Source organism: Agelaius tricolor, unplaced genomic scaffold (assembly GCF_023055355.1).
Source record: "Agelaius tricolor isolate 1412-34295 unplaced genomic scaffold, bAgeTri1.0.p SCAF_4, whole genome shotgun sequence".
Classification (NCBI taxonomy): Eukaryota; Metazoa; Chordata; class Aves; order Passeriformes; family Icteridae; genus Agelaius; species Agelaius tricolor.
Window position 1 is genome coordinate 55,577,000 of NW_027269264.1, and position 24,555 is coordinate 55,601,554.

Consider the following 24,555-nt stretch of genomic DNA (forward strand, 5'->3'; position numbering starts at 1 on the left):
AGACAGACACTCTATGGGGACAGACACTCTATGGGGACAGACACTCCTTGGGGATACATAGACACTCTATGGGGGCAGACAGACATTCCATGGGGAAACACAGACACTCATAGGGACATACAGACACTCCATAGGGACACACAGACACTCTATGGGGACAGACAGACATTCATGGGGACACACAGACCCTCATCAGGACAGACACACACTCTGTGGGGGCAGACAGACATTCATCGGGACTCACAGACATTTCTTGGGGATGGACAGACACTCCATGGGGATAGACAGACACTCTGTGGGGACACACAGACACTCCATGGGGACACACAGGCACTCATGGGGACACACAGGCACTCATGGGGACACAGACACTCCATGGGGACAGACAGGCCATCCATGGGGGCACACAGAATGTTTGTGTGGACAATTAGACCATCCATAATGAGCAATAGAAACTCCATAGGGACACGTAGACCATCCATGGGGTCACACAAAGCATGCATGGGGACACAGAAAGCATCCATAGGTACCCACAGGCCATCCATGGGGACCCACAAGAGCATCCAAGGGGACACAGAGTATCCATAGGGACTGACAGAGCAGCCATGGGAACTGATAGACCATCCATGGGGACACAGGGATCCACAAGAGTGTCCATGGTACACAGAGCATCTGTGGGGACCCCACAGACCAGCCCCAGGCAAGAGGGATCTGCTGTAGGGATCTGCAGAAACCAGCCGTAGGGACACACAGACTGTCCATGGGGACTGACAGACGCTCCATGGATGACCAGGGCCCACTACAGGGACCCAGAGATCATCCACAGGGACATATAGGCCATCCATAGGGACTGACATAGGGACAAACAGACCTTCCACAGGGACAGACTGCCCAGAGGGACTCACAGAGAGTCCACAGCGAAGCAGAGACTGCTATAGGGACTCAAAGACCATCCATAGGGCCACCCCAAGCTTCTGCCACAGGGAATGTGGGATGAGAAGCCAAACCCCCACTAGCAGGATGGGGAGTGTGAGGTCACTTCTGTGTGTCCCAGGGCATGAGACACCTCCAGCACAGCAGGAATGCTGGCTCAGCCCCAGAGCAGGAACTGCTGTCCCCCAGAGCCCTGTCCTGGCACCCGGCCATCCCCAGGGAGCCACAGCCGGAGCAGGAGGGACTTCTCCCGATGCCCAGGAGGATGAGCCCACCCAGAGCTCAGAGGCACATCACAGTCCCGTTACTGGCCTTGAACAGGCACTGTTCTCTCCCTGGGACCTCGTACCTAGGGCTTGAGAAGTCTTTGTGTTACTAGTGTAACCTGGAATTTGTAGTAGCTATGGGAAAGGTAAATTGGACGTGGGTGTAGGGGGAAACCTTCCCCAGCACCCCGATTTTGGGATTACTTCTGTGCTTTTAGTAAATGTGCAAGCCAAGTTTTAGCCTCACTGGGCACCTCTACATCCAGAAAAGCCAAACAGCATCTATTGTGCTCAATCAGTGGAAAAATCCCAGAAGAGAAGCCATGCAAGTTTTTGCAGAGCAAACACTCCTCCAAGGCAAACAGCCCTGCATGGTCTGCAGCTCATGGCTAATGATAAGCACTTCTCATGCCATTCTCTTTTGGGGTTTTTTCTCCCACTGCTGTGTTGGTATTGAGCAAGGACTGAAATAAAGGATGTGATCTTGTAGGTTTACATCCAGCAGAGACTAGGATGCTTTGCATGGATCCCAAACCCATCCCCGACAGAAAGTGAACACGACAACTTTAAAAAAGAACGGATATCCAGAACACAAGACTCAGAACTTATTTTTTAAAATACGTATTTATAGAACTAAGACTACAGCAGGCTCCTTCAGAAGAGTATTTTTATCCTTGGTCTTTCAGAAATAAATAGGATAGCTGATTCCTTGCCATGTGCACTTTGCACAGCTGACTGTGAGGCAGCAGGGCAGATGTTGGAGCTCATTGTCATCTTCCCCACACAAATAAATAGAGTGAAAACCCCAAGGACTGGTGGGCTGAGGCACATGCTGAAGCCATGCAGATTCAACTTGAAAAACATCATAAAAACAGCAAATCCCGTTGCTCCAGGTTAGTGACCTGGCACCAGGTTTAGACAGGTAAACCGTGTGTTTATCCCCATGTCCTGTGTCCCTGTATCCAGTCAAATAAGGAAGCAAGGAGCAGTGAAGCAGCACTGCACACAGGGACATCAGAGAGACCAGCAGCCCCGAGGCATGTAAGCTTCTGAATCAAAGCCATAATCATATCTATATCTGTGGTAACAACAAGGGCAGGAACTTTCAGGAGAAGTGGTCAGAAAAACAGGTTTCATGGCTCCGGTAGTAGATAGGTTTGTTTCCAGTGGTGCATAGTCAGAACAAGTTCAGAGTTTAGAGAATCACAGAAGTTAACTAAATCATAGAATCAGAGAATCCCAGGATGGTTTGGGTTGGAAGGGACCTTAAAGACCACCTAGTTCTGATGCCTTAGGATTTTACCTTTTATATTTTGCAAATATTTGTAATCCTGCAATTCCTTAGTGTATAACCCTAAACTCCATATGGAGTGTTAGCTACTGCTTTCCCATATTGGTCAGACAAAACAATTCCTCTCTAGGCCTCTCAAGGACTCCTTACTGTCTCAGGCCCTGAGAAACATAAACAAAAGTGAGTTGAGGGGCAGCAAACTTGGGGTAAATGACTTAATTACCTGAAGCTGTAATTGGAAGATTAACCCCCAATATGCAAACAGACCGAATTTACAAAAATGTGAAAACCCATGACCCACTGTCCATTTTCTGGGGGGCTTTGTCTGCCCAAAATGTTCCTGAAGGCCCTTCAATAAATATAACTTTTTATTCCCTTAATTTTGTCTGGACTCTGTTTTTAGGTAGTCCCAAAAAGGCATCAGTTCCAACTCCCTGTTATGGGCAGAGACACCTTCCACTAGACCAGGTGGCTCCAAGCCCCATCCAGCCTGGTCTCCAGAGCTTACCAGGGGCAACCTGATAAACCTAAAAGCCCACAAGACCCTCATCAGAGAGGTGGCTGGAAGAGTTGAATAAATTCCTTAGAACCTTCCTGGGACCTCCCAGCAGGTTGGATGTGACACAGCCCCTCCCTGGGTAGATGCAAAGCAGCTTCCACTTAAGCCTGGAGCACAGCTACAGCTAAGCCAGATACGTGGTGCAACTGCTGGTGCCCCTCTAAGTAAGATTTCTGAGAGATATGAGTAAAATTTCACCTAAATTACCTAAAATTTCACCTAAATTTCACCTAAAGTTTAATCCCCACTAATGAAAGACCTTAGGTACAGGCAAGAGCCTTTAGGAACAGGCAAAACCTGAGATCTGAGAGGGATGCACATACCCTGGATACAAGCCAGCGTGCCCAAAGCATCGTGCAGGACTCCTCTCAGCACAGACAACCTCTTAGTTATACAGAGAGTGGGAGGCCCCAGACTTTCTAGATGGCTACACTTTAGAAGAACTTCCAACCAAAACCTTCTTCCGACACAGGTGACCCCTGTGTCTGGTCCTTTTCCTCCTCTGAGTGTGCAGATCCATCCAAGGAGTTTGCTGATCAAAGGCACAGGTTTTTAGTAAGCGCTTTCTGAATGTACAAATAATTATCGTAGTCCTCAAATATTCTCTTGAAAAGCAGAAGCACTTCAGCTCTGTGTGTCTGGGAATAACTGAAAACACCATCTCTGCCACGCTGGTCAGACCAACAGTGTCTTCTGCCTTCTGGAAAACCTAGAGAACAGGATCAGCAGTGTCTAAACCACAGCTACAGACAAATGATGGGAGGGCTGACAGGAGAGTCACTTCCAATTAGTCACCTCAAAATGTCATTCCTTAACCAATGGCCTTTTTTCTCTAGTCCCTCTCCTCTGTGTAGCTTCATCTCATAGTAAATCCTTTCTTACAGAATGCCAGAATGGTTTGGGTTGGAATGGACCATCAGGACCATCTAATTCCATGGGCAGGGACACCTTCCACTAGCCCAGATTGCTCCAAGCACTGTCCAACCTGGCCTTGGACACTTCCAGGGATGGGGCAGTGACAGCTTGTCTGGGTAGCCTCTGCCAGGGCCTCCCCAGCCTCTCAGGGAAGAATTTCTCCCTTCTAGCTGACCTAAATCTACCCTTTTTTAGTATAAATCATTCTCCCCTGTCATATTACTATCTGCCCAGGTAAAAAATTCCTTTCCCTCTTTCTTTTAAGCCTCATTTCATCAAAAGTGGGTACTCACTGTGACTGTTAGAAATGTACCAAGCTGTAGCCATCAACTGTGGCATAATCAGGCTCCCCTGAAACACAGAGCACAAAAAATCCCCTCAGGTTTCCTATGAGAAGTGCTTATTATGTGACTTTAAACAGAGCAGAAGCACCACACACTGGCCATCCATGTTAAAGTGAATGAGTGAATGAGGTTCAAGCAAGGCTGGGAGAGCTGGGAGTGTTCACTTGGAGAAGGGAAGGCTCCAAGGAGACCTGAGATTTCCTTCCAGTGCCTAAAGAGGGTTTAAGGGAGCTGGAAAGGGATTTTGGGCAAGGGCTGAAGTGAAAGCTCCCATGTTCAGAAAGCCCATGAAGCAGTAACTCACCTGGTGCATTGGTCGGGGTGGGCAGAGGTCCCCTCCTGCACAGAAGGAAACAAAGACAGAGCTGAGGATTTGCATGGCTAAGGGACTCCCTTTGCCCTGGTTCTGCACCCTCCAGCTGTCCCCCACAGAGCTGGTGGGAGGGAAGGAGGTTTGGCCAGCCTGGGCTTTATGGAGACCTGACAAGGCAAGTCATGGTGGGCTCACCACCCACAGCCCACTTGGAAAACACAGGAATTGAACCTGACACAGTGGGGAAGAGGAAAAAATAACCAGAAAGCACTGACTCAGGGAAAAATTGGCAAGTGAGCCTCAGGGCATGTCTTTTAATGTGCCTTTGCTCAGAGTGAGACATCAGGAAGTCGTGATTGGACATGACTCCTCTCTCAGTGGGGCAGCCAAAGTGGCAATTCATCCTTAGCATGAGTCTTGGCCCCAGTCATCATCTTGCCCCTGACAGAAAAACCCTTCACCATGTCCTCCCTGCCCAGCTTCTGTCCCACGAGAGAGAATCCAGCTCTGCAGTTCCTCCCTCCTCCCACAAATGCTTTTAATTCTCCTCAGATCTCCTCCTGTGATCTGTCTTGGTGACATGTCACATCATGAGCCATGCAAGCAAATATTGTCCTCTAATACCTTTAAGTCCAGTTTCCAATAGACTGAAAGGAACAAATTATGCCTGTTTTGGGAGAGTGAGAATCATCTGCAATTGCAGTTGTACCTCACCTTGATATAGGCACAGGAGCTGAACTTCTCGCAGGAGTCACATTTCTCTGGGCATTATAGTAGTTTTCATAAACAACAGGAGCTAGGAAAAGTTGACAGTAGTAAAATACAAGCCTCTCACAGACATAAAATACTTTACCAACATTCAGCTGCTAAGTCTTTCCCCTCTCTGAGAAAATGCCTGATAGGAAACTAAAAAAATTTTAGACTATGATCTCCAGGGGCTGTCAAAAGTGGCAGAGACTAGTGTTGCAAGGCAGTGAATGAAATGCAAAATGAGTGTTTTCTGCACACAAAATGACGCTGACCAGAGCAGCCAGCTCCATGAGGAGTACAGAGCAGTCAGCACTACTTTCTGAGATTCTACTAAGCTCTTACCTGGAGCCAAACTTCCAGTTTTGCGTAAATTTACAAAAAAATCAACATCCTTCTCAATGCTGCACATTTCTAAACTCTTGCGGATTTCCTCGTATTTCTGCAAAAGGGAAATAAAGTGCATTTGTATACATCAGGTCAAAAAACAAGGCTTTTCCCTTTGCTTACCACACATAGGGTGAAAGCCCACTACTCACACAAGCTCCAGCGTCAGGGGAATCACAGAATCCCAGAATAGTTTAGATTGGAAAGGAAATTTGAAGCCCATCCCATTCCACCCCAACATAGGCAGGGACACCTTCCACTATCCCAGGTTGCTCCAAGCCCTGTCCAGCTGGCCTTGGACATTTCCAGGGATCCAGGGGCAACCACAGTTTCTCTGGGCAACCCGTGCCAGGGCCTCACCACCCTCAAAAAGTGTGGAAATCCCAGAGAAAACTTCATTTGCAAGAGTTTTGGCCAATCCTTCTGCTTTTGCCCACTCACGCTGGTGTCTGTGGTCAATCAAGGGCCAACTCAGATGTGACCCAGCTTGGTGCACAGGGAAACAAACTGGGCTTTGCTTTCTACAAAGAAAAATGAAGGTTTTGAGTTGAGGTACCTCATCATTCTGGACACAGCCCAGGGAGAGCTGGTTGACGTGGAGCCAGAGGGCATTACGGAAATAGTTGATCCGCTCGCACTCCTGAGTCTCAAAGAACTGAAACAGCACAGACAAAACTGTCCATAACATCTTCAAAATGAGGGCAAATCTCTTCTGTCCTGATTGCTTCCCACCCCTACGTGCCACAACAAAGCTAACTGCCAGGAGGAGTTGGTGCAGGTCTTCTGCAGGAAGCAAGGAAGCTGTGAGTCCTCCAGCTTGTCCAGAGCAGAAATAATCCCTCTATGCATACAGGTGATGTACAAGGCTTGGAAAATCTGCAAGACTAATGTGGAGGGGACCACCCAGCACACTTCTATCTCTGGGGAGACCAAGCCAGCTTCCTAAAGGCAGTACAGGTTCCCAAAGTATCCTGTGCCCCTGTGGTCCCAGCCCACTTCCCTTACCGAGGTACCCTTAAATCCCAGAATAATTTAGATTGGAAAAGCCCTCTAAGATCATCAAATCTCACCATTACTCCTGCACTGCCAAGGCCATCACTAACACATTCTCCCAGGTGTCACAAGTACATGTTTGGTTTATTTTAACACTTCCATGTTCCAGATATGGAGCAATAAAAAACAAAGAGGATGTATGAAAACAGAGGTGTTTCTGTTTCTTTCCTGCCTAGCCCTTTTCCAAGCAGTCCCTTTTCCTTGTGAAATCTGCTGTCTGGTACACCTCAATCAATTTCACATGTTTTTACATATTCCCATGAACATCCACACTTGTTACCACTTATGACCTTTGCAACACATGGAGAGGAAAACTTCCACATCATCCATCTGCAAAAGTGAAACTGCTGCTTTCCACTCCCCGCCACAGAACCATTAGGGTTGGAAAAGCTGTCTAAGAGCATTGAGTCCAAACACTAACCCAGCACTGCCAAGCCACCACTAAACTGTGTCCCCATCCTAGAGGCTTCCAGAGAAGACACCAAAAGCACACCAGCACAGAGACACCCACGCACACCACACAGAACAGACAGAAAATTCAGTTCAAAAGGGAAAATTGGAATAGCAGCCTGAAGAGAGGTAACTTGGAAGGGATCAGCACAGCTGGGCATGGGAAAGCTGGTTGCAAGCCTAAAGCAGATCTGAGATAAAATCTGTCTTTGCAGTCTCTGTCCACCCCTTGGTCACAGATCACAGGCCAGCAGCAGAGCAGCTGTTCAGCCCTCTTGTAACCAGTCTGGAATTCCCCAGCGTGTGCTGGAAATCCCTGCTGGACCACTTCCCTGTGAGGCTTTCTGCTTCAGCTGATATACCCTCTCAGAGGGGTTCCCACACTCCTGCATGGTCTGGGAGACACCAGGTGAAGAGCTCTTGGCACAGTGTGCACGTGGAGATGGCTTCACCTGCATCCCCAGCCACCACCAGCCTCTGCTGAAAAGTCATGTAAAGTCTTCTAGAGTTTCAGACAGTCTTCTGAGCAACAAAGGTGTTGTTGAGGCTCCAGGACATATGGCCTGGTGTTACTGAGTGTGCAGAGGTGACCACAGCTGTCCAAGATGACAGCCATGCCACCCATGCAAGCAGGCAGTGGGCAAAAATGTCACTACCTTGACTCTGTCAATTTTAGAAGCTGGTGGAAAAAATAAAAATAATAAAAAGAGAGCAGAAACCTTGGAGCAATGGGGCCTTGAATCCAGAAGCCATGCTTGACACACACACACAGGGTTAGCTGCAATACATCCTGCTGCCTCACTGCCAGGGGAATACAAAACCAGGAAATCTGCACTGTCCCTGAGCCCTGCAGCCAGGATTGCAAACCCAGAGGACCACACTGCCACGTAGAGGTGTTTAGGGGCATTTACCTCACAAGCTTTGATGTGCTCGTTCTGCCATTCGTCCCGGATCTTCTCCATTGTGGTCACACTCTGCTGGTAACTCCTGTCTGTGAGACAAATCATATTTTGGCTGAAGGTGCCTCTGCCCTTCAGTGGGGTTGGAATGAGATGACCTTTAAGGTCCCTTCCAACCCAAATAATTTTATGATTCTGTGATTCCATGATTAACATTCATTAAAAAAATCCCTTTGCTAGAAGGTAATTCTAGGGCTGGGAAAAAGGCTGAAAAGGGTGGGAGATCAGGGATAAAGCAGAAGGACATGGCTTTAGTGGGATCATGCAGGTTTCTCCAGGGACATTGCCCAGTGCTGCTATCTTGGGAATGTGTTTCCAAGGAGTCATGCCTGACCCAAGAGCTGGAGCTCACCCAAGAGCTGTGCCACAGCTTCACAACCCCCTGCCCCTCGCCCTCCCAACATGGCATTTCCACACTCACCAGTGTCCTCCAGTGCTGATTTCGTCTGAGCCAGTTTCAGGAACAGCTGCCAAAACCAGGAGAGACAAGGAAGGTGAAGAAGAGGCTGTGTGCATCACCAATGGCACTGGAGCATCACCAGCCTCCCCATCTCACCCCAAACCCAGAACTGGAACAAGAGCTGGGGCATGTGAGCTGCAAGAAAAGACATCCCTTTCCCCCCGCCATGCCACAGCCTGTTGGGAAGGATGAAAGTTTGACAAGAAAGTCTCACAGATATGTGTGCTTAGCAGAAAAATTTTTAAATGTAGAATCTGAAGAAGGAGTAGAGATGGAAGCAAGTTTGGATATAGAAGAAAAGAATTGCTGAGCCAGTCTCACTGGCTAACCAAGGAGGCAAAGGATGTGTTAGTTAGAAGGGGGTTTTATGGCTTACAGCAAAGGACAAACCCACTTCAAACAAGAAGATGTTTTTACCAAGCAGAAAGATAACACAGGCAAACAAGTCATCAAATGTTTCAAGTAGAAAAAAGGTCTCAGAATTTTCCACTGCAAGAAAACTGAAAAACATCTTCTAGCTTAAACTGTAATGTACTGACTTGTAGTGATTGGAAAACAGTGACATGAATATGGTAATTATAGTAGTTATGATAGGCTATAGATAATAGTTAAGGTATAGATTGGTTCTACTGTATTAAGATGCTCAGCAAAGAAAAGTCTATAATGCATTGTAACCAAAACCAAAGGGCTCCAGGCCTGCCTGCAGCTGGAGCTGACAGCTGTAGGCACAGGCCCTGTCACCCACAACCCTGGGCTGCTGTAACCTCTTGGATGGAATAAACTGCATTTTGGAGAGCTGCCTGGAGTCCTGTACCACTCATTCAGGCTCTTGCAGGGCTGAATGCCTGCCCATACCTTCTCCTGCTGCTTCTGCGTGACCAGGTTGGCGTTGCGGTGCACGGCCTGCTCCGCCTCGTCCTTGTCGCGGCAGCGCTGCTCGTACAGACGCTTGGCCTGGGACAGACACCACACACACACAGATGTTTGATGCAGACACACCTCCGGGGCAAAAAGCTCAGCCTGCAAGGGAACAGCAGCCTGCCTGCAGAGCAGGGAACGGGCACAAAAGGTGCCCTGCAGCTTGGGAAAAGCCTTGCAAGGCAGGCTGCTCTTGGGTTGGGGTGAAAAGCTTCTGGCAATCAAGGGCATGTTCAGGGAAGGGCTGGGGAACAGGCAGGAGCATGAGTGTGATGAGAAGCAGCTGAGGGAGCTGGGAAGGGGCTGAGCCTGGAGCAAAGGAGGCTCAGGGGGGCCCTTGTGGCTCTGCACAGCTCCTGACAGGAGGGGACAGCCAGGGGGGTTGGGCTGTGCTCCCAGGGAACAGGGACAGGAGGAGAGGAAGTGGCCTCAAGTTGCATCAGAGGAGGTTTTGAGTAGATATTCAGAGAAACTTCTTCACAGAAAGGGTTTTCATGCTCTGGAACAGGCTGCCCAGGACAGTGGTGCAGTCACCATCCATGGAGGTGCTCAAAAAAGGTGTGGATGTGGCCCTTGGGGAGACAGGTTAGTGGTGGGCTTGGCAGTGCTGGGAAAATGGTTGGACTCAAGCATCTTAGAGGCTTTTCAACCTGAATAATTCTCTGATTCTAAACCATTTGTATCCAACCCTGCAAGGCTACCACTGGCCTTGTCTTTGGTGTGCTCTTCACTGTTTCTGAGCACACCGTGCCCACCACTCACACAGACACAACAGAGTCACAGAGTCATAGCAGAGGAGGAAACCCCTCTCATTTAAGCCTGTCCCAGTGCTCTGTGTCTGTGTGTGGAGCAGCATTAACTCACATGGCAAGAAACAGCAGCACATTTGCTTTACCTCCATGGTCTTCTTGTACTGAAGATTCCTGTTTTTGTGAATGGCCTCCATTATCAGCTCTATCTGTGAAGACAACAGACCTGCGGTCAGCACATCACTGACCATCAAAGCTCCAGGACTTTGATGGAAGTCACATACTGCATGGCTTACAAGAGGAAGAGCCACAGACCACACTGAGATGCGTTCAAAGGCCTTCATCCACCCGAATCATCTTCACAAAACACATCTTTTGTGCTTCTGCCTAAGCCTTCAACTGCAGGCAACTGTAGCCTTTGTGTATGCAAAGGAGCTCTACAAACTAAATCCTAGCCATATATAGCACTGTACCATCTCCACAGACTCTGGCAAAACTGGGAAGCCCACTTCCCTCTGCTAGGTCCAAACCAGTCCCTGGTTCTAGCAGTTTTCCCTGGTTTTCTAGACAAAGCCATCTCAAGCCAGAAGAAGTTAAAAGGCTTGGCCATTTTAGCAGCCCCTATGGAGATCATACAGCCCTATAAACAAATGTTTTAAAAACATTCCAGTGCTGTGGCTGGCCCCAAACACACACGAAGAAGATGTGGAAGTGAGAAGAAGGAAGTTGGAGGTTACTACACAGTTCAACACAGTTACAACACATAGGAAGGAGCTGAGCACTTCCCAGCAGCACAGGCACTGGGGGTGTGGCAGGGGCTGGGACACGGCATGAGACAGCACCGGGATCAGCCCCTGGCTGGGGCAGGATCAACACCCTGCAGGAAGGCACATCTTCCCCCCATGCCTGACCTTCTTCCGATGCAGCTTTTGCTTTTCCCTGAAATCCTCCATCTTCTTTGCTTCCTCCCGAAGGGTTTGTGCCAGCTGGATGTGACCTTGTCCCACATTGTCTATCTCTGCAAAGAGAAAACAAATTCATTATTAATATATATATATATATATATATATATATATATTCCTAAAGAGACTGTTTCTCAAGTCAACTTAGAGCACACCTCACGTCCCCTTTCAGTGAAAAAGCTCCAGCTTGTTTGAAGCAGCCTCCAAGCAGCTCTCACCAATGCAAGGATCAGTCCTGCTGGGACCTGCTCCCCAGTTTGAGAAAACTCTCCCCCTCACACAGGTAAATCTGGGCATGTTTCAACACATTGCTCTGCCCCAGGCCAGCAGGCAGCAGCTTGGAGCACAGAAAAATGAAGGCTAAAACAACCTCAGGCTCTTCTGGCTGAAGGCAAGGTGGCCACAGTGTGAAACACCCTCAGGATCCACCAAGGGAGCAGAGCCAAATGGCAGCTCCTGATTCAGCCCCCAAAGCTGCTCCAAATCCACACCTGTGAACTGTCAGCAGTGGTGAGGGCAGAGCCCTGTTAGGGAGGCCCACAGGGGCAGCAAAGAAACTTGGATCAGGCAGGGGATGGACTGGGCACAGGACAGCAGAGTGCTCATCCTCCAGGGGCTGTCTACCACGGCAGGATGTGACTGTGACAATGTACAGTGGGCAAAGCACCATCTTTTAGATGCTCCACTTAGAATCACACAATCATTTAGGCTGGAAAAGCCATCTTAAGATCCCCAAGTTCAACCATTCCCCCAGCACTGCCAAGGCCACCATGGACCCATGTCTCCAAGTGCCACATGTATATCATTTTTAAATCCCTCTGGGGACAGGGACTCCCCCACTGCCCTGGGAAGCCTGTGCCAGGCCTGGACAACTTTTTCCATGAGAAAATTTCCCTAATATCCAATCTAAACCTCCCCATGCCCAGCCTGAGGCCATTCCCTCTGCTCCTGTCCCTGTTCCCTGGAGCACAGCCCGATCCCCCCGGCTGTCCCCTCCTGTCAGGAGCTGTGCAGAGCCACAAGGGCCCCCCTGAGCCTCCTTTGCTCCAGGCTCAGCCCCTGCCCAGCTCCCTCAGCCTCTCCTGGGGCTCCAGCCCCTTCCCAGCTCCGTTCCCTGCCCTGCACACGCTCCAGCCCCTCAGGGTCTCTCTTGTCCTGAGGGCCCAGAGCTGTCCCCAGGTTCAAGATGTGAGTTACGGTGTGTTTGTGAAGAGGACAAGCCTGTCCAACAAACTCTAGATGAGCTTCCTGTGCACAGCTTCCTATGCATAACATAAACATGATCTCTGAGCTGCAGCCAGATCTGAAAGCCCAAGAGACCCCAAAATGATGCCCTGTGGGTCTCCTCTCCCACACATGTGCTGGCTCACTCTGTCCCAAGCCCCACACACTGGGATGAACCAGGCCAGCAGTACAGCCTTTGCCCGGCCTCAGCACTGCACAGCTTTAGAGATTTCTCTGCTGTTTTCTTCCCAAGCAGCTGCCTTCAGGCTTTACTGTCCTGGCAAACACAGATAATTACTTACGTTGCTTGAAAACATCGAGGGATCTCTTCAGCGTGCTGAAAAACACAAGCAGGGCATTAGAAAGGGTGGAGAAGCAGAGTCAGGCACAGGCACAGCATAGCACCTCTTCCAAAACAGAGCTCTCTCAACAATGGCCAAAGAATTCAAAGCACATTTATTTATCCTCTTAGTACCTCCAGCTTTTTCCCCTCTCAGCAGGTACAACATAGTTCACTTGGTTTGACATCTTTCTGTACGCTGGATGCTATTAAAAATTCAAAGTCTCACAAAGGCTTCTGGCAACCTCCTAAAACCATCATTTGGGATAATTTCAACATGGTGTGTTTGCCAGTGGTTGGAAAAATAGGGAGCTTTTCTTCCTGTTAATATTGCACAGTAAAGATGGCAGAAATGTTTTAAGTGACACCTCAGTATGAAACTGTAAGTAAATGACCAGGACGTGTATAAAGTGCAGAAATAAAGGAGGAAGCAGAAGGCACTGAGGATCACTTGGGAAATGGAGCAAGCTGTGGTGGCCACAGCATTCTGGGCTCTAAAGATGTGCATGGTTTGAGTCAGGGAAGTACCTGTACTTCCCTCTGGCTACAAAACCTGTCCGGAGGTAACCCAAGGTCTCATGATCCCCAGCCTTCTGCTGACGCACCAGCCCACATCCCCCTGAGCATCTAACAGTGCTTTGGTTAATTTGTGGCTAAGGGGAACTTGGTGGGCTCCAGCTCAAAGCCAATTAGAACCCAACTGAGCACTGCTCATTCATGAGAATGATCTCGGCTTGTCTTCTGAATGTCTGAGTCCCGTTTCAATTCTGTTTTGTCTCACAGCTTCCTTCCTTCTCTTCCTCCTTCAGGGACACCCATAAAAGCAACTGTGAACTTACTTCAGCTCTGTCTGCCCACAGGGCTTCTTCTTCGACAAGTTAATGAGCTCCTTGCCATATTTTTCTTCTATAATTGCTCTGTTGAGGAAAGAGAGACATCAAAGAGAGAAATCATCGATTGGTTTGGGATGGAAGGGACCTAAAAGTTCATCCTGTTCTACCCTCTGCCATGGGCAAGGACATCTTCCACTACCTCAGGGTGCTCCAAGCCCTGTCCAACCTGCCTTGGACACTGCCAGGATGGGGCAGCCACAGCTGCTCTGGGCAAACTGTGCCAGAGAGGGTCCCACCACCCTCACAGCCAGGAATTCCTTCCCTACATCCCATCCACGTGTGGCAATAAGTACTCTCTGCACCTGGCAATAATCCTTAGGGAAAGCATCTGAAAAAGTGACCAACCTCGTAAGGTGACATAAATAACATCTCTGAGAGACCATATTATCTCCCCCTCTTGGAAGAAAGGAAGGAGGAGAAGAGAGCTCCTGTGCTGCAGTGTAAGAATAACCAGTTCTTTGTTTTTTAAATCACTACAGACAACCAGGGCTGGAATTGCTTGGTCAAATGTAGTTCTCTCCATGTGGCCAGCAGAAAGGAACAAGTATTGCTAGAGGCTGCCATTAAAACATCCATTGGATAAAAAAAACAACTTTCTAAAATGCCTTAACTACTAACACAGATGGAGACCTCTGTGTGGTTGATTTCTGGAGTCTGGCAATGATATTCACCTACCTTAACTCTAAAAACTCCAGAAGCTAATAGAGAAATTGAAAAAAAAAAGTATTATAGATTGATTTTTTTTTTTTTATATACCTAGCAACATTCCTATGAACTTTGTTTGAGACAAAACATCCAGCAGGCATATTTTCCATAGCTGGAACTGTGCTGGACAACTGGGCCAAGTCCAGAGAGTGGAAAATCCAGGCCCAGCCTCTGATCTCCTCCTGGCCAGACACTTCAGTGGCAACCCACACCTCCTTCAAGGCCAAAGAGGGCACAGGGTGTAGAGGAGGCTTTTGGCACTCTGCATTGTCACTGATGAGCAAGACTTGGTTCTCAGGGTCCACTTCCTCATGTGGAAGCTCCAAATTTTCCTGGAACGTGGGATTACAGCCTGAACAGATATAGGTGCATCAGACACTTTAAAGTGCAGCTCTCCTCCTGTTCATACACATTTTGTTTGTTCCAGGATGCTCTGTACCAAGTTGTGCAGTCAGAGGTTGGTTTTCCCCAGCTGTCATTACCAAAATTACATTAATTCAATGTAGAGTGTTCTACAATGCTCTTCATATTTAGCCACTGCTAATCAGGTGAGCCATAAAGGTAAAATACATGGCCAGGTCATCACCAGCCACAGAACCTCTGCTTATGTCATCTCCTCTTAATGGCAGTACCTAACCCTACCACTTTTTAACACTGAATCTGTGGGGTGTTCATAATGCACAGAGACAAAGACAGGACAAAGCCATGGCTCTCCTGGGTCAAGATCTTCTAACCTGATCTTCTGCAAGGCAAACAGCAAGGTGAACGTCATGGGACAGCCTTTTAGCATCAGTTAAATGTGGCAGAAATCAAACTGGGACCCAGGGAACCAGGGGAAATCAAACTGGGAACACCAGGAGACGGAGCAGTGCCACAGCACCGCTCCCAGGCTCCACCCAGCCCGCTCCAGAGGCACCTCCCTACCTTTCCTTCAGAAAGTCTTCAAACTCTTTGCAGTTCTTCCTGCCATCGTTCAGGTGCTGAATGATGCTGTCGTAGCCAACTGTGCTGGTCAGGTCCGTGCTCTGAAAACACAGGAGCAGGAGTCATGTCCCTGCCAGTGCAATCCATGGCCCCTGCCACCTCCGGAGGCCATGGATCAGGGGGAGGAAGCGTGCAAGTGCCTCTTTATGAAATAAAATATGTTATTTTAGGGGTGGGAGAGGCTTCAGAACGAGAACAATGGTGGCAATTTGAGACAAGGTACATCTATGCCACTCATGCTTGCCATAGATTCTGAAGGGTCATCTTCTTCCAAATTATTCCTTAAAAACATATATTGCATGTATGCATGTAGAAAAAAAGGAAAAGGAAAAGAAAAAGAAAAAGAAAAAGAAAAAGAAAAAGAAAAAGAAAAAGAAAAAGAAAAAGAAAAAGAAAAAGAAAAAGAAAAAGAAAAAGAAAAAGAAAAAGAAAAAGAAAAAGAAAAAGAAAAAGAAAAAGAAAGAAAAAGAAGGAGGAAAAGAAGGAGGAAAAGGAAAAGGAAAAGGAAAAGGAAAAGGAAAAGGAAAAGGAAAAGGAAAAGGAAAATGCAAAGGAAAAGGAAAAGGAAAAGGAAAAGGAAAAGGAAAAGGAAAAGGAAAAGGAAAAGGAAAAGGAAAAGGAGCAATTATGTAGGCTGACTTACTCTACCCTGTTCTTTCCCCTTTCCTATGCATGGCCACAGAAAAGGGAGCAATAGTAGGAGCAGGTATGAAACTCAGCAACAGGAAACAAAAGCCACGAAAGGTTACCAAGAAACCTGAATAGGATTGTGGCAGGATGGAGGGAGTCAGGAAATGGTTCAAAGCCAGGCCAAGAGTATGCAGAGATCTGGCACAACAGTGTGGGCAGCAGAAGAGGGCATTTCTCAAGAATTTATTCCTGGTGCAATAAAGGAGAAGGAACAGGGCTGGTATCTGTGATAAAGGAACAGTTTAATTAAGTGGAATTCCCTATTCAAGTACTTGACTGTCAGTGACCAGAAAGCAAGAAATGAAGGGGAGATGTGGTGGAGTGGGACTGGCAGAAAATCCACAGGAATCCCAGATCAGCTTTGCATGGGAAGACAGGACTGTGGAGCAGGACCTAAGCAGAAACCAAATTTCCTTTACAAAGTACAAATGCCCCTCTAAAATGAGGTAGGTACTGATAAACCCACAACCACCTCTCAGGTTCACATCTTCACTAACCGGATCTGTGAAAAGGAAACACTGTACTGGGGTCAGGCTTCATCACATTTGCAAAACACAGGATCAGGAATTCACTCACTTGAATTCCTGTCCCCACTTTCAAAGGAAACAGAATGGATGCAAAGCACAGCTGCTGGCCACTGCAAGCCCAGGCAGGAGGGAGGCTCAGAGCCCATCACTGATCACTGCACGCCCAGGGGAGGCTCAGAGCCCATCACTGATCACTGCACATCCAGGGGAGGCTCAGAGCCCATCACTGATCACTGCACACCCAGGGGAGGCTCAGAGCCCATCACTGATCACTGCACATCCAGGGGAGGCTCAGAGCCCATCACTGATCACTGCACGCCCAGGGGAGGCTCAGAGCCCATCACTGATCACTGCACATCCAGGGGAGGCTCAGAGCCCATCACTGATCACTGCACACCCGGGGAGGCTCAGAGCCCATCACTGATCCCTGCACATCCACGGGAGGCTCAGAGCCCATCACTGAATGTCCAGGGGAGGCTCAGAGCCCATCACTGATCACTGCACGCCCAGGGGAGGCTCAGAGCCCATCACTGATCCCTGCACATCCACGGGAGGCTCAGAGCCCATCACTGAATGTCCAGGGGAGGCTCAGAGCCCATCACTGATCACTGCACACCCAGGGGCACCCAGAGGCTCTTGCATCCTGCTCTGCTGCCAGGCACTCTTGGGCTCTCTGTGCCAGGCAGAAGGGTCAAGGGGAAAACTGGAAGTACCCATCAGTAATGTGCACTAAGCTCCTTGTTTTACCACTCTTCCTCCTACACTAGAAGGATTTAATTCCAGCACGTGTGTGTTTCCTAAACACGCAATGCAGGACCAGACCTCAGGGTGCAAGGTGTTATATGAAACACAGAATCACACAATTGTTTAAGTTGGAAAAACCCTCGAGATCACAGAGTCTAAACGTTCCCCAGCACTGCCAAACCATTCACCTACCCACGTACCCGAGTGCCACATTTATATGGCTTTTTAATTCCTCCAGGTGAGTTTTCCATGGGAGGAACTCCCAGCCCAGATGGAGCTGGGAAGGGTTTTATGGTCTCAAACCAGCCTTTGCAGAAACCTTCTGGGCAGGTTTGGCACAGAAAGACTCAAAAGGACCAGCATGACTGGGGGTGCTCAGCCTGGAGAAGGCTCCAGGGACACCTCAGAGCCCTGTCCAGTGCCCACAGGGGCTCCAGGAGAGCTGCACAGGGACTGGGGACAAGGCCTGGGGGGACACAGGGAATGGCTTCCCAGGATACAGGGAATGGCTTCCACTGCCAGAGGGCAGGGACAGATGGGATATTGGGAAGGAATTACTGGCTATGAAAATGGTGAGGTCCTGGCACAGGGTGCCCAGAGCAGCTGGGGCTGCCTCTGGATCCCTGGAAGTGTCCAAGGCCAGGCTGGATGGGGCTTGGAGCAGCCTGGGACAGTGGAAGGTGTCCCTGCCCATGGCAGGGGATGGAATGAGATGGTCTTGAGGGTCCCTTTTAACCCAAACCATTCTGGGATTCTGTGACTGCAAAGGCAGGGCTGGCAACAGCAAGGGAAGAGGAAGTACAGCACGGCAAGCACAGAGCCATGGGCACAGAGAAGATGATTTAAAACCATAATAAGCTAACCCAAAGGCAAGTATGAAAGATGGGGAGCTGCACCAAGCCCTGCCCAAACAGAGCATGAGGATCCCTCCTGCCATTCTCCTGCACACCTCTGTCTTGGTCCTCCCTGCTGGGCACAGCTCTGAGCCCACGTGCTATTCAGAGCACAGCCCATGGAAACTGCAAACAGATGATTTCAAGGTGACAAAGCAGCACCTGATGCTTCCCAAGCTCACAGGACATGAACACCCCCCCCCCCCCCGCCTTCCTGATCTGCTGCCTGGATTTGCGCCCAGTGGAATCAATAACGAGAAGGAATTTCTGTGCTGCTTGTGATGTTTTGGGGCTTGGTTACACTTTCAGCCAAAAGGAGGGCTAAAATGCTCTGCTGGGGATGGGAAAGCACGTCATGATCCTGTCTGAGTCACAGCAAGCTGCTGAGCCTGAAACTTCCATCTCCTACCCCCAATTTACACGGAAAACCCCTGCAGACACACACCCTGTGAAGAAAATGACAGTGGAGAAATGTTTCAATTACGAAATCCTCTAAGACCATTAAGTCCAACCCCAGCATTGCCCACCTCACCATTAACCTATCTCCCCAAGTGCCACATCCACATGGCTTGTAAATCCCTCTGGGGACAGGGACTCCCCCACTGCCTTGGGCAGCCTTTTTCTAGGATTAATAACCCTTGCCATGAAGAAATTTTCCCTAATATCCAATCCAAACATCACTTTACACAACCTGAGGCCGTTCCCTCTGCTCCTGTCCCTGTTCCCTGGGAGCACAGCCCGACCCCCCCGGCTGTCCCCTCCTGTCAGGAGCTGTGCAGAGCCACAAGGGCCCCCCTGAGCCTCCTTTGCTCCAGGCTCAGCCCCTGCCCAGCTCCCTCAGCCTCTCCTGGGGCTCCAGCCCCTTCCCAGCTCCGTTCCCTGCCCTGCACACGCTCCAGCCCCTCAGGGTCTCTCTTGTCCTGAGGGCCCAGAGCTGTCCCCAGCACTGGAGGTGCCTCAGCAGGGCCGGCACAGGGACAGGCCCTGCCCTGGGGCTGTGTCACAGCCTGGCTGGGACAGCCCAGGGGCCATTGGCCTCCTGCCCCCCTGGGCACCCTGGGCTCGTGTCCAGCCCCTGGCACCAGCACCCCCAGGGCCTTTCCCAAAGGGCCCTTTCCTGCCCCTCTGCCCAGCCTGGAGCTGCAGGGGTTGGGTGACCCAAGTGCAAGATCTGGCACTTGTTCTTCTTGCCCCTCACACCATTGGCCTCAGCCCATGGATCCAGCCTGCCCAGGGCCCTCTGCAGAGCCTTCCTGCCCTCCATCTGTCTGTCCCAACCCTGCAAACCGAAAGGTTTGGGGCTCTGCACTTGTTCATGGACCATCTCCTGAAGGATCTATGTTCCAAGCTCCCAGTATGTTTCCTCAGCCTTGTGTGCTTAGAGAAACTCACCAGAAGCTGGTGACTATTTAAGCAGTTGGAAACACTGTGCAAGTGTAGCTGGCTGTGCTGTCCTTGCTCAGTCAGTGCCTGCAGAAGCCACTGAGACAAAGAGAAGTGCTTCATGCTGGTGCCCGCAGGGAGCAGGGCGAGGAGAGGCTGCACAAGGCTGCAGCTCGTCCCCACAACCAGGAGGGTATAACAGGACAGACAAACTCACTGCAGGGAGGAAAAGGCCTTGCTGCAAATCCACCCACCTGGGACCAGCATCCTGCAAAAGGCAGCTTTTTTATTTGTAATTTTCCATTTGAAGTTTCCTTCCCCTGCGCCAGCACCATCCCCGCTCATCCCAGAGACACCAAAAGACATGGACTGTTCCGCCTCGATGCAATTTCTTCTTCCCACAAATCCCACCTTGTTCCTTTGAAACAACAACCTGGGGATTTCACAATGCTGCTGCCAAGTTCCACCAGGCCAGTGCCCCTTTAGAGAAGGACAGGCAGGGGGAAGGGGAAGTGAAACAGCCACCATCAGACAGCGGCCAGGGAATAAACCCAGGAACCCAGGGCTGCATCCCCCCAGCCATGGGTTGTTTTAGCAACATTGCTAAAAACACCGCAGGGAGCAGAGCACTGCCTCGTCGAAGGCAAAATTACCAAAATTTTATTCCCCAAGCTGCAACCTGTTTAGCCCACAGATCAGAATTAGAGTGGTCCTTAGCATTAATGTACTTTATATTTTTACCATATGGTTTTACAACACCAAAGTGCACTGATGAGACCCAAGGCTGTTGGGTTGCCCAAAATGTGTGTGAGAACAGGCTTGTGGAAAACAAGGCATGTACTAAGAAAGTGAAAAAAAGTGAAAGAAAAGACCTCACATAGTGAAAGAAGAAGAGCAGATTGCAAAAACAAATGAAAACAAAATGTCAGGCTTGCCCAACTCGTGGCAATCACTACAGGCAAGACAAAGGCAAACAGACACAAGCTCTGGGGTATTTTTGGTCTTGCACAGCTCACTCACAGGCCTGTGGGAGTGAGTGACATGGGAGTCAGCGCATGCAGGGCAAAAAATGTTCAGCTTCAGGCATGTCTGAACTTCAGTCCCTGAGCAAGCAGGAGCCGCAGTGGGGTGCCAGGGAGCAAACATCTTTATTCAAGAAAATTCATCATCTTGTATTGAGACCTAGGCACATGAGCAAACTTCAGTGCAGAGAGCCAATGGGCCAGTGCTTTCCCACCAGAGCACATCAGGAATATCACACCATCAGCTCCAGCAGGGAACAGGAGCCAGTGCAGCAGCAGACACAGCACCCACTGAAGGAACCACAACTGCTGGGGTTTAAAACTTAATCAATCCCCAGGTGAGGCTGGAAGCACAGCCCTGCTATTCCAACAGAGCAAAGGGTGGGCTGCAGCTTAGCCTACAATCACAGAATCCAAGAATGGTTGAGGTTGAAAGGGACCTTAAACCTCATCCCATTCCAGCCCCTGCCATGGGCAGGGACACCTTCCACTGTCCCAGGCTGCTCCAAGCCCCATCCAGCCTGGCCTGGGACACTGCCAGGGATCCAGGGGCAGCCACAGCTGCTCTGGGCACCCTGGGCCAGGGCCTGCCCACCCTCACCCTTACCATCCTATCCCCACAAAGAAATTTGGAGGTCATCACTAACAACCAGCCACATTTTAAAGCTGGAAGGTCCAATACCAAAACTGGCCTAGGTTTTGAGAGTTTGCACATTTTTTAGACTTTGTCCCATCAGTTGGAGCATACTTCCCCTGGAGCACTCCCAAAGTCTCCTCCTTCTCATCAGGCTGTCCTAACCAAATTTGCTCCCACAAGAGTAACATACATTTTTCCCAGTATTTAGGGATTCTGCAGGTAGAATGGGATGATGAGTTAATTTGGGGGGGGGGGGGGGGGGGGGGGGGGAAACATGTACATTTTGTTGGACCAGCAGATCTGAAGCTGAGCCATCATCACCACTAAAGAGCAGTGTGTGCAGCATCTGCCACCTGCCCACGATCGTGCAGCAATGGCCCTCTGGGTCTCACCTTGTCTGACAAGTGAAGAACCTACAGAAGACAAAAACTGTGCCTCACCAAGCTCTTTGTAATGATAAGACAAGGAATTACAGTTTTAAACAAAAAGATGGGAGATTCATATTAAATACAGGGAAGGAATTGCTTGGATTGTTTATGAGTAAGGGTATTAAAACACTGGCAGAGGTTACCCACACAAGCTGTGGGTACACCATCCCTGGAAGCATTCCAGGCCAGGCTGGACAGGGCATAGAGCAACTTGGTCTCGTGGAAGGTGTCCCTGACCATAGCAGGGTGGTGGACTAGATGGTGTGTAAGGTCTTTCCCAACTCAAACTGCTCAATGCTTCTATGATTCTAGGAAATCACTTGCTTCAGCAAAGACTTCTCCTTCTATTTTTTACCTTACGCAAAGCAATCTAAGAGGAAAATTGCAGGAGGAAGTGCTTGTCCACTCACAGCACTCAGCAGCCCGTGGAAGCTGCATGTGCAGCCCTCCACACTTCATCTTGATTTGGTTTTTTCCCTTCCTATCCTTATTCACCCCTCCTCCCCAGCCCTCCCAACTGATGCACAGTCACCAGTACGTGGTGTGGCAGCTGCTTTGGGGTGGCACCTGCCTTTTCCATGGGCCCAACGACCGCAGAAGGGCCTCAGACTCTCCACTGAGTCACATCCATCACGCTCCCATCCAACCCCAGTCAGGGGGCTTGGAGCACACGGGCTTCAGAAAGGACAAAACCCTGGAAAAATCCCTGGCAGCACCAGCGGTTTGGGGCTCAGCAAGAACCAGGGATTATTTGGAAGTGGTCAAGCAGGGGTGAGCGCCCCACGCAACACCCCAGATCCTCCTTGTCTTGGGAGCTGGAGGCTGCTCCTGTCCTGGTGTTTTCTCCCACTGAGCCCCCTCCTCCAAGATCCTCCTTCAAAAACCACCACACCACTGCAGGAGAGGAACAAAGCGGGCAGAAACAGCCAAAGTCAGCCCTGCGGTGAGGAGCTCTTTTTCAATCCCATGTGTCACCTGCCTGCTCAGCCTTTCTGCTGAGCAGAAATCACAGTGGTTCCTCCAGCACCCTCAGAACCTCCCCTCTGCACATCTGCGAAGCAAAGGGAGCACTGTGGAAAACTTCTGTGTAACAAATAGCTGGGAAACAGCTGCCAGATGCAGAGTTGGCTTTACTCTCCACAACAGGTTTGACACCTGTGTGGGATTTACGTGTTTGACAACGCTATGCCACTTAACTCGTTAATGATGCTGGGTGAGGCTCTGCACTTATTCCTCAACACTCAGGAGCCCCAAACCTGGTGCCAGCTCTTCCTGGGGCCTGTGCTTCTCTCCCATATCCTACAAGATGGGAGATGCTTCCAAGCAACATCTGGGAAACCCCAAGCAGCACCATTCACAGATGAAGATTTTCAGCCCCAAAAGACCAAATTTGGTAATTTACTTCCTGGTAACCAATACCTAGAATGAAGATCCACCACAAGAGGAACCGAGTAGCCACAGAGTTTTAGCTTTGCAGCAGATATGTGGGTTTCCTGCCCTTCTCCTTTTATAAAAGGAGACTGAAAAGACTTCAGACTGAAAAGAATAAATTGTGGTTTTCCTTGAACTGTGGGTTTTCCTCCATGGCTCAACTGCTGGCAGCTGCATCATACCAAGTGACTTGCTCCTATCCAGGTTTACCTCACAAGAGGAGAGCATTTTTCACCAAGCTGTCTTGAAGTAGTTCACTGATGGCAAATTAATGGTATCAAACCCCTCAGCCTGGCACTGACTTCCTCCAGCAAGGCAGCAGCCACTGCTGGGATTCTTTTGAAGCTGCATGGGGCAGGCTGTAAAGCCACAACTCTCAAGACATGCATGGTGGGCAGTGCCCGCTGGGGATCACAGAATCCCAGAATGGTTTGGGTTGGAAGGGACTTTAAAGCACATTTCATTCCATCCCCTGCCACAGGCAGGAACACCTTCCACAATCCCAGGGTGCCCAAAGCCCCATCCAGCCTGGCCTTAGACATTTCCAGGGATCCAGGGGCAGCCACAGCTTCTCTGGGTACCCTCTGGCAGTGCTTATCGACCGAGAGCATCCAGCAAAGTCACCCCACGACCGCGATCGTTGGCTTTGGAGCCAACTCCGACCAGAGAGCAGTGACCCCTCCACCTCCAGCTGCGCCCCCCGGCCCCGGCTGGCTCTGTCCCCGCTGTCCCGGTCCCGCCGTGCTCCCGCTCACCCAGAAGTTGTCCCTGAACCGCGCCTCCCGCATCCTGCTGCTGCCGCCGCCGCGCTCCGCCGCTCCCTGCCCTGCCCGGCCCGGCCCGGCCCGCCCCGCCGAGTCTCCTCCCACGCACGGTGCTCCCGCCCCGGGATGCCCGCGGGTGGAGGAGCGGGACGTGCAGCGGCAGGCGGGCGGGACCGGCGGGGAAGGCAGGCTCGGCACTGCGGACAAACCCACCCGTGCGGGCCGAAGCGGCGCCCCAAGGACGGAGGGAGCGGAGCCGGAGAGCTCGGCCGGCGGCTGCACAGCCCTGCCCGGGCCACCTGCAGCACCCTGCCCGCCCGCCTCGGAGCTCCAGGAATACTTTGGGAAGGTTTCATGGAATCATAGAATTGCTTAGGTTGTAAAGGCCCTTCAAGGTCATCGAGTCCAACCATTCGCCCAGCGCTACCAAGCCCGTCCATGTCCCACACATCCACATCCACAGGACTTTTTAATCCAAGGATGAGGAGTTCACCACTGCCCTGGGAAGCCTGTGCTAGGGCAGGAAAACTCCGCAGGTCAAGAAACTTTCGTAATATCCAATCTAAACCTATCCTAGCACAGCT

The 24,555-nt window shown here is 50.1% G+C and overlaps 1 protein-coding gene across 1 annotated transcript; it reads right to left on the bottom strand.

Annotated features, from left to right (window-relative positions):
* Nucleotides 1–1,804: 1,804 nt before the first annotated feature.
* Nucleotides 1,805–24,029, bottom strand: PSTPIP2 (proline-serine-threonine phosphatase interacting protein 2). Its single transcript, XM_071425804.1, has 15 exons — nt 23,963–24,029; nt 15,393–15,493; nt 13,710–13,787; nt 12,833–12,867; nt 11,256–11,362; nt 10,491–10,553; nt 9,533–9,631; nt 8,639–8,684; nt 8,170–8,249; nt 6,312–6,410; nt 5,714–5,810; nt 5,336–5,417; nt 4,613–4,647; nt 4,258–4,315; nt 1,805–3,758 (listed from the first exon to the last, which is right to left on the bottom strand). Exons 1-14 carry the CDS (start codon nt 23,993–23,995, stop codon nt 4,266–4,268), a joined length of 1,005 nt encoding a protein of 334 aa, XP_071281905.1. The 5' UTR covers nt 23,996–24,029; the 3' UTR covers nt 1,805–3,758; nt 4,258–4,265.
* Between the last annotated feature and the right edge of the window lie 526 nt (nt 24,030–24,555).

Bases quoted from the DNA above. Each gene is read 5' to 3' on its own strand.
- PSTPIP2 (XM_071425804.1), bottom strand. From the start codon at position 23,995: ATGCGGGAGGCGCGGTTCAGGGACAACTTCTGG. The intron at 13,788-15,392 runs GTAGGGAGGTGC...TTTCCTCAACAG, and splicing joins GAAGACTTTCTGAAGGAAAG to AGCAATTATAGAAGAAAAAT. The intron at 4,316-4,612 runs GTGAGTTACTGC...TCTGTGTTTCAG, and splicing joins CACCCCGACCAATGCACCAG to GGGAGCCTGATTATGCCACA.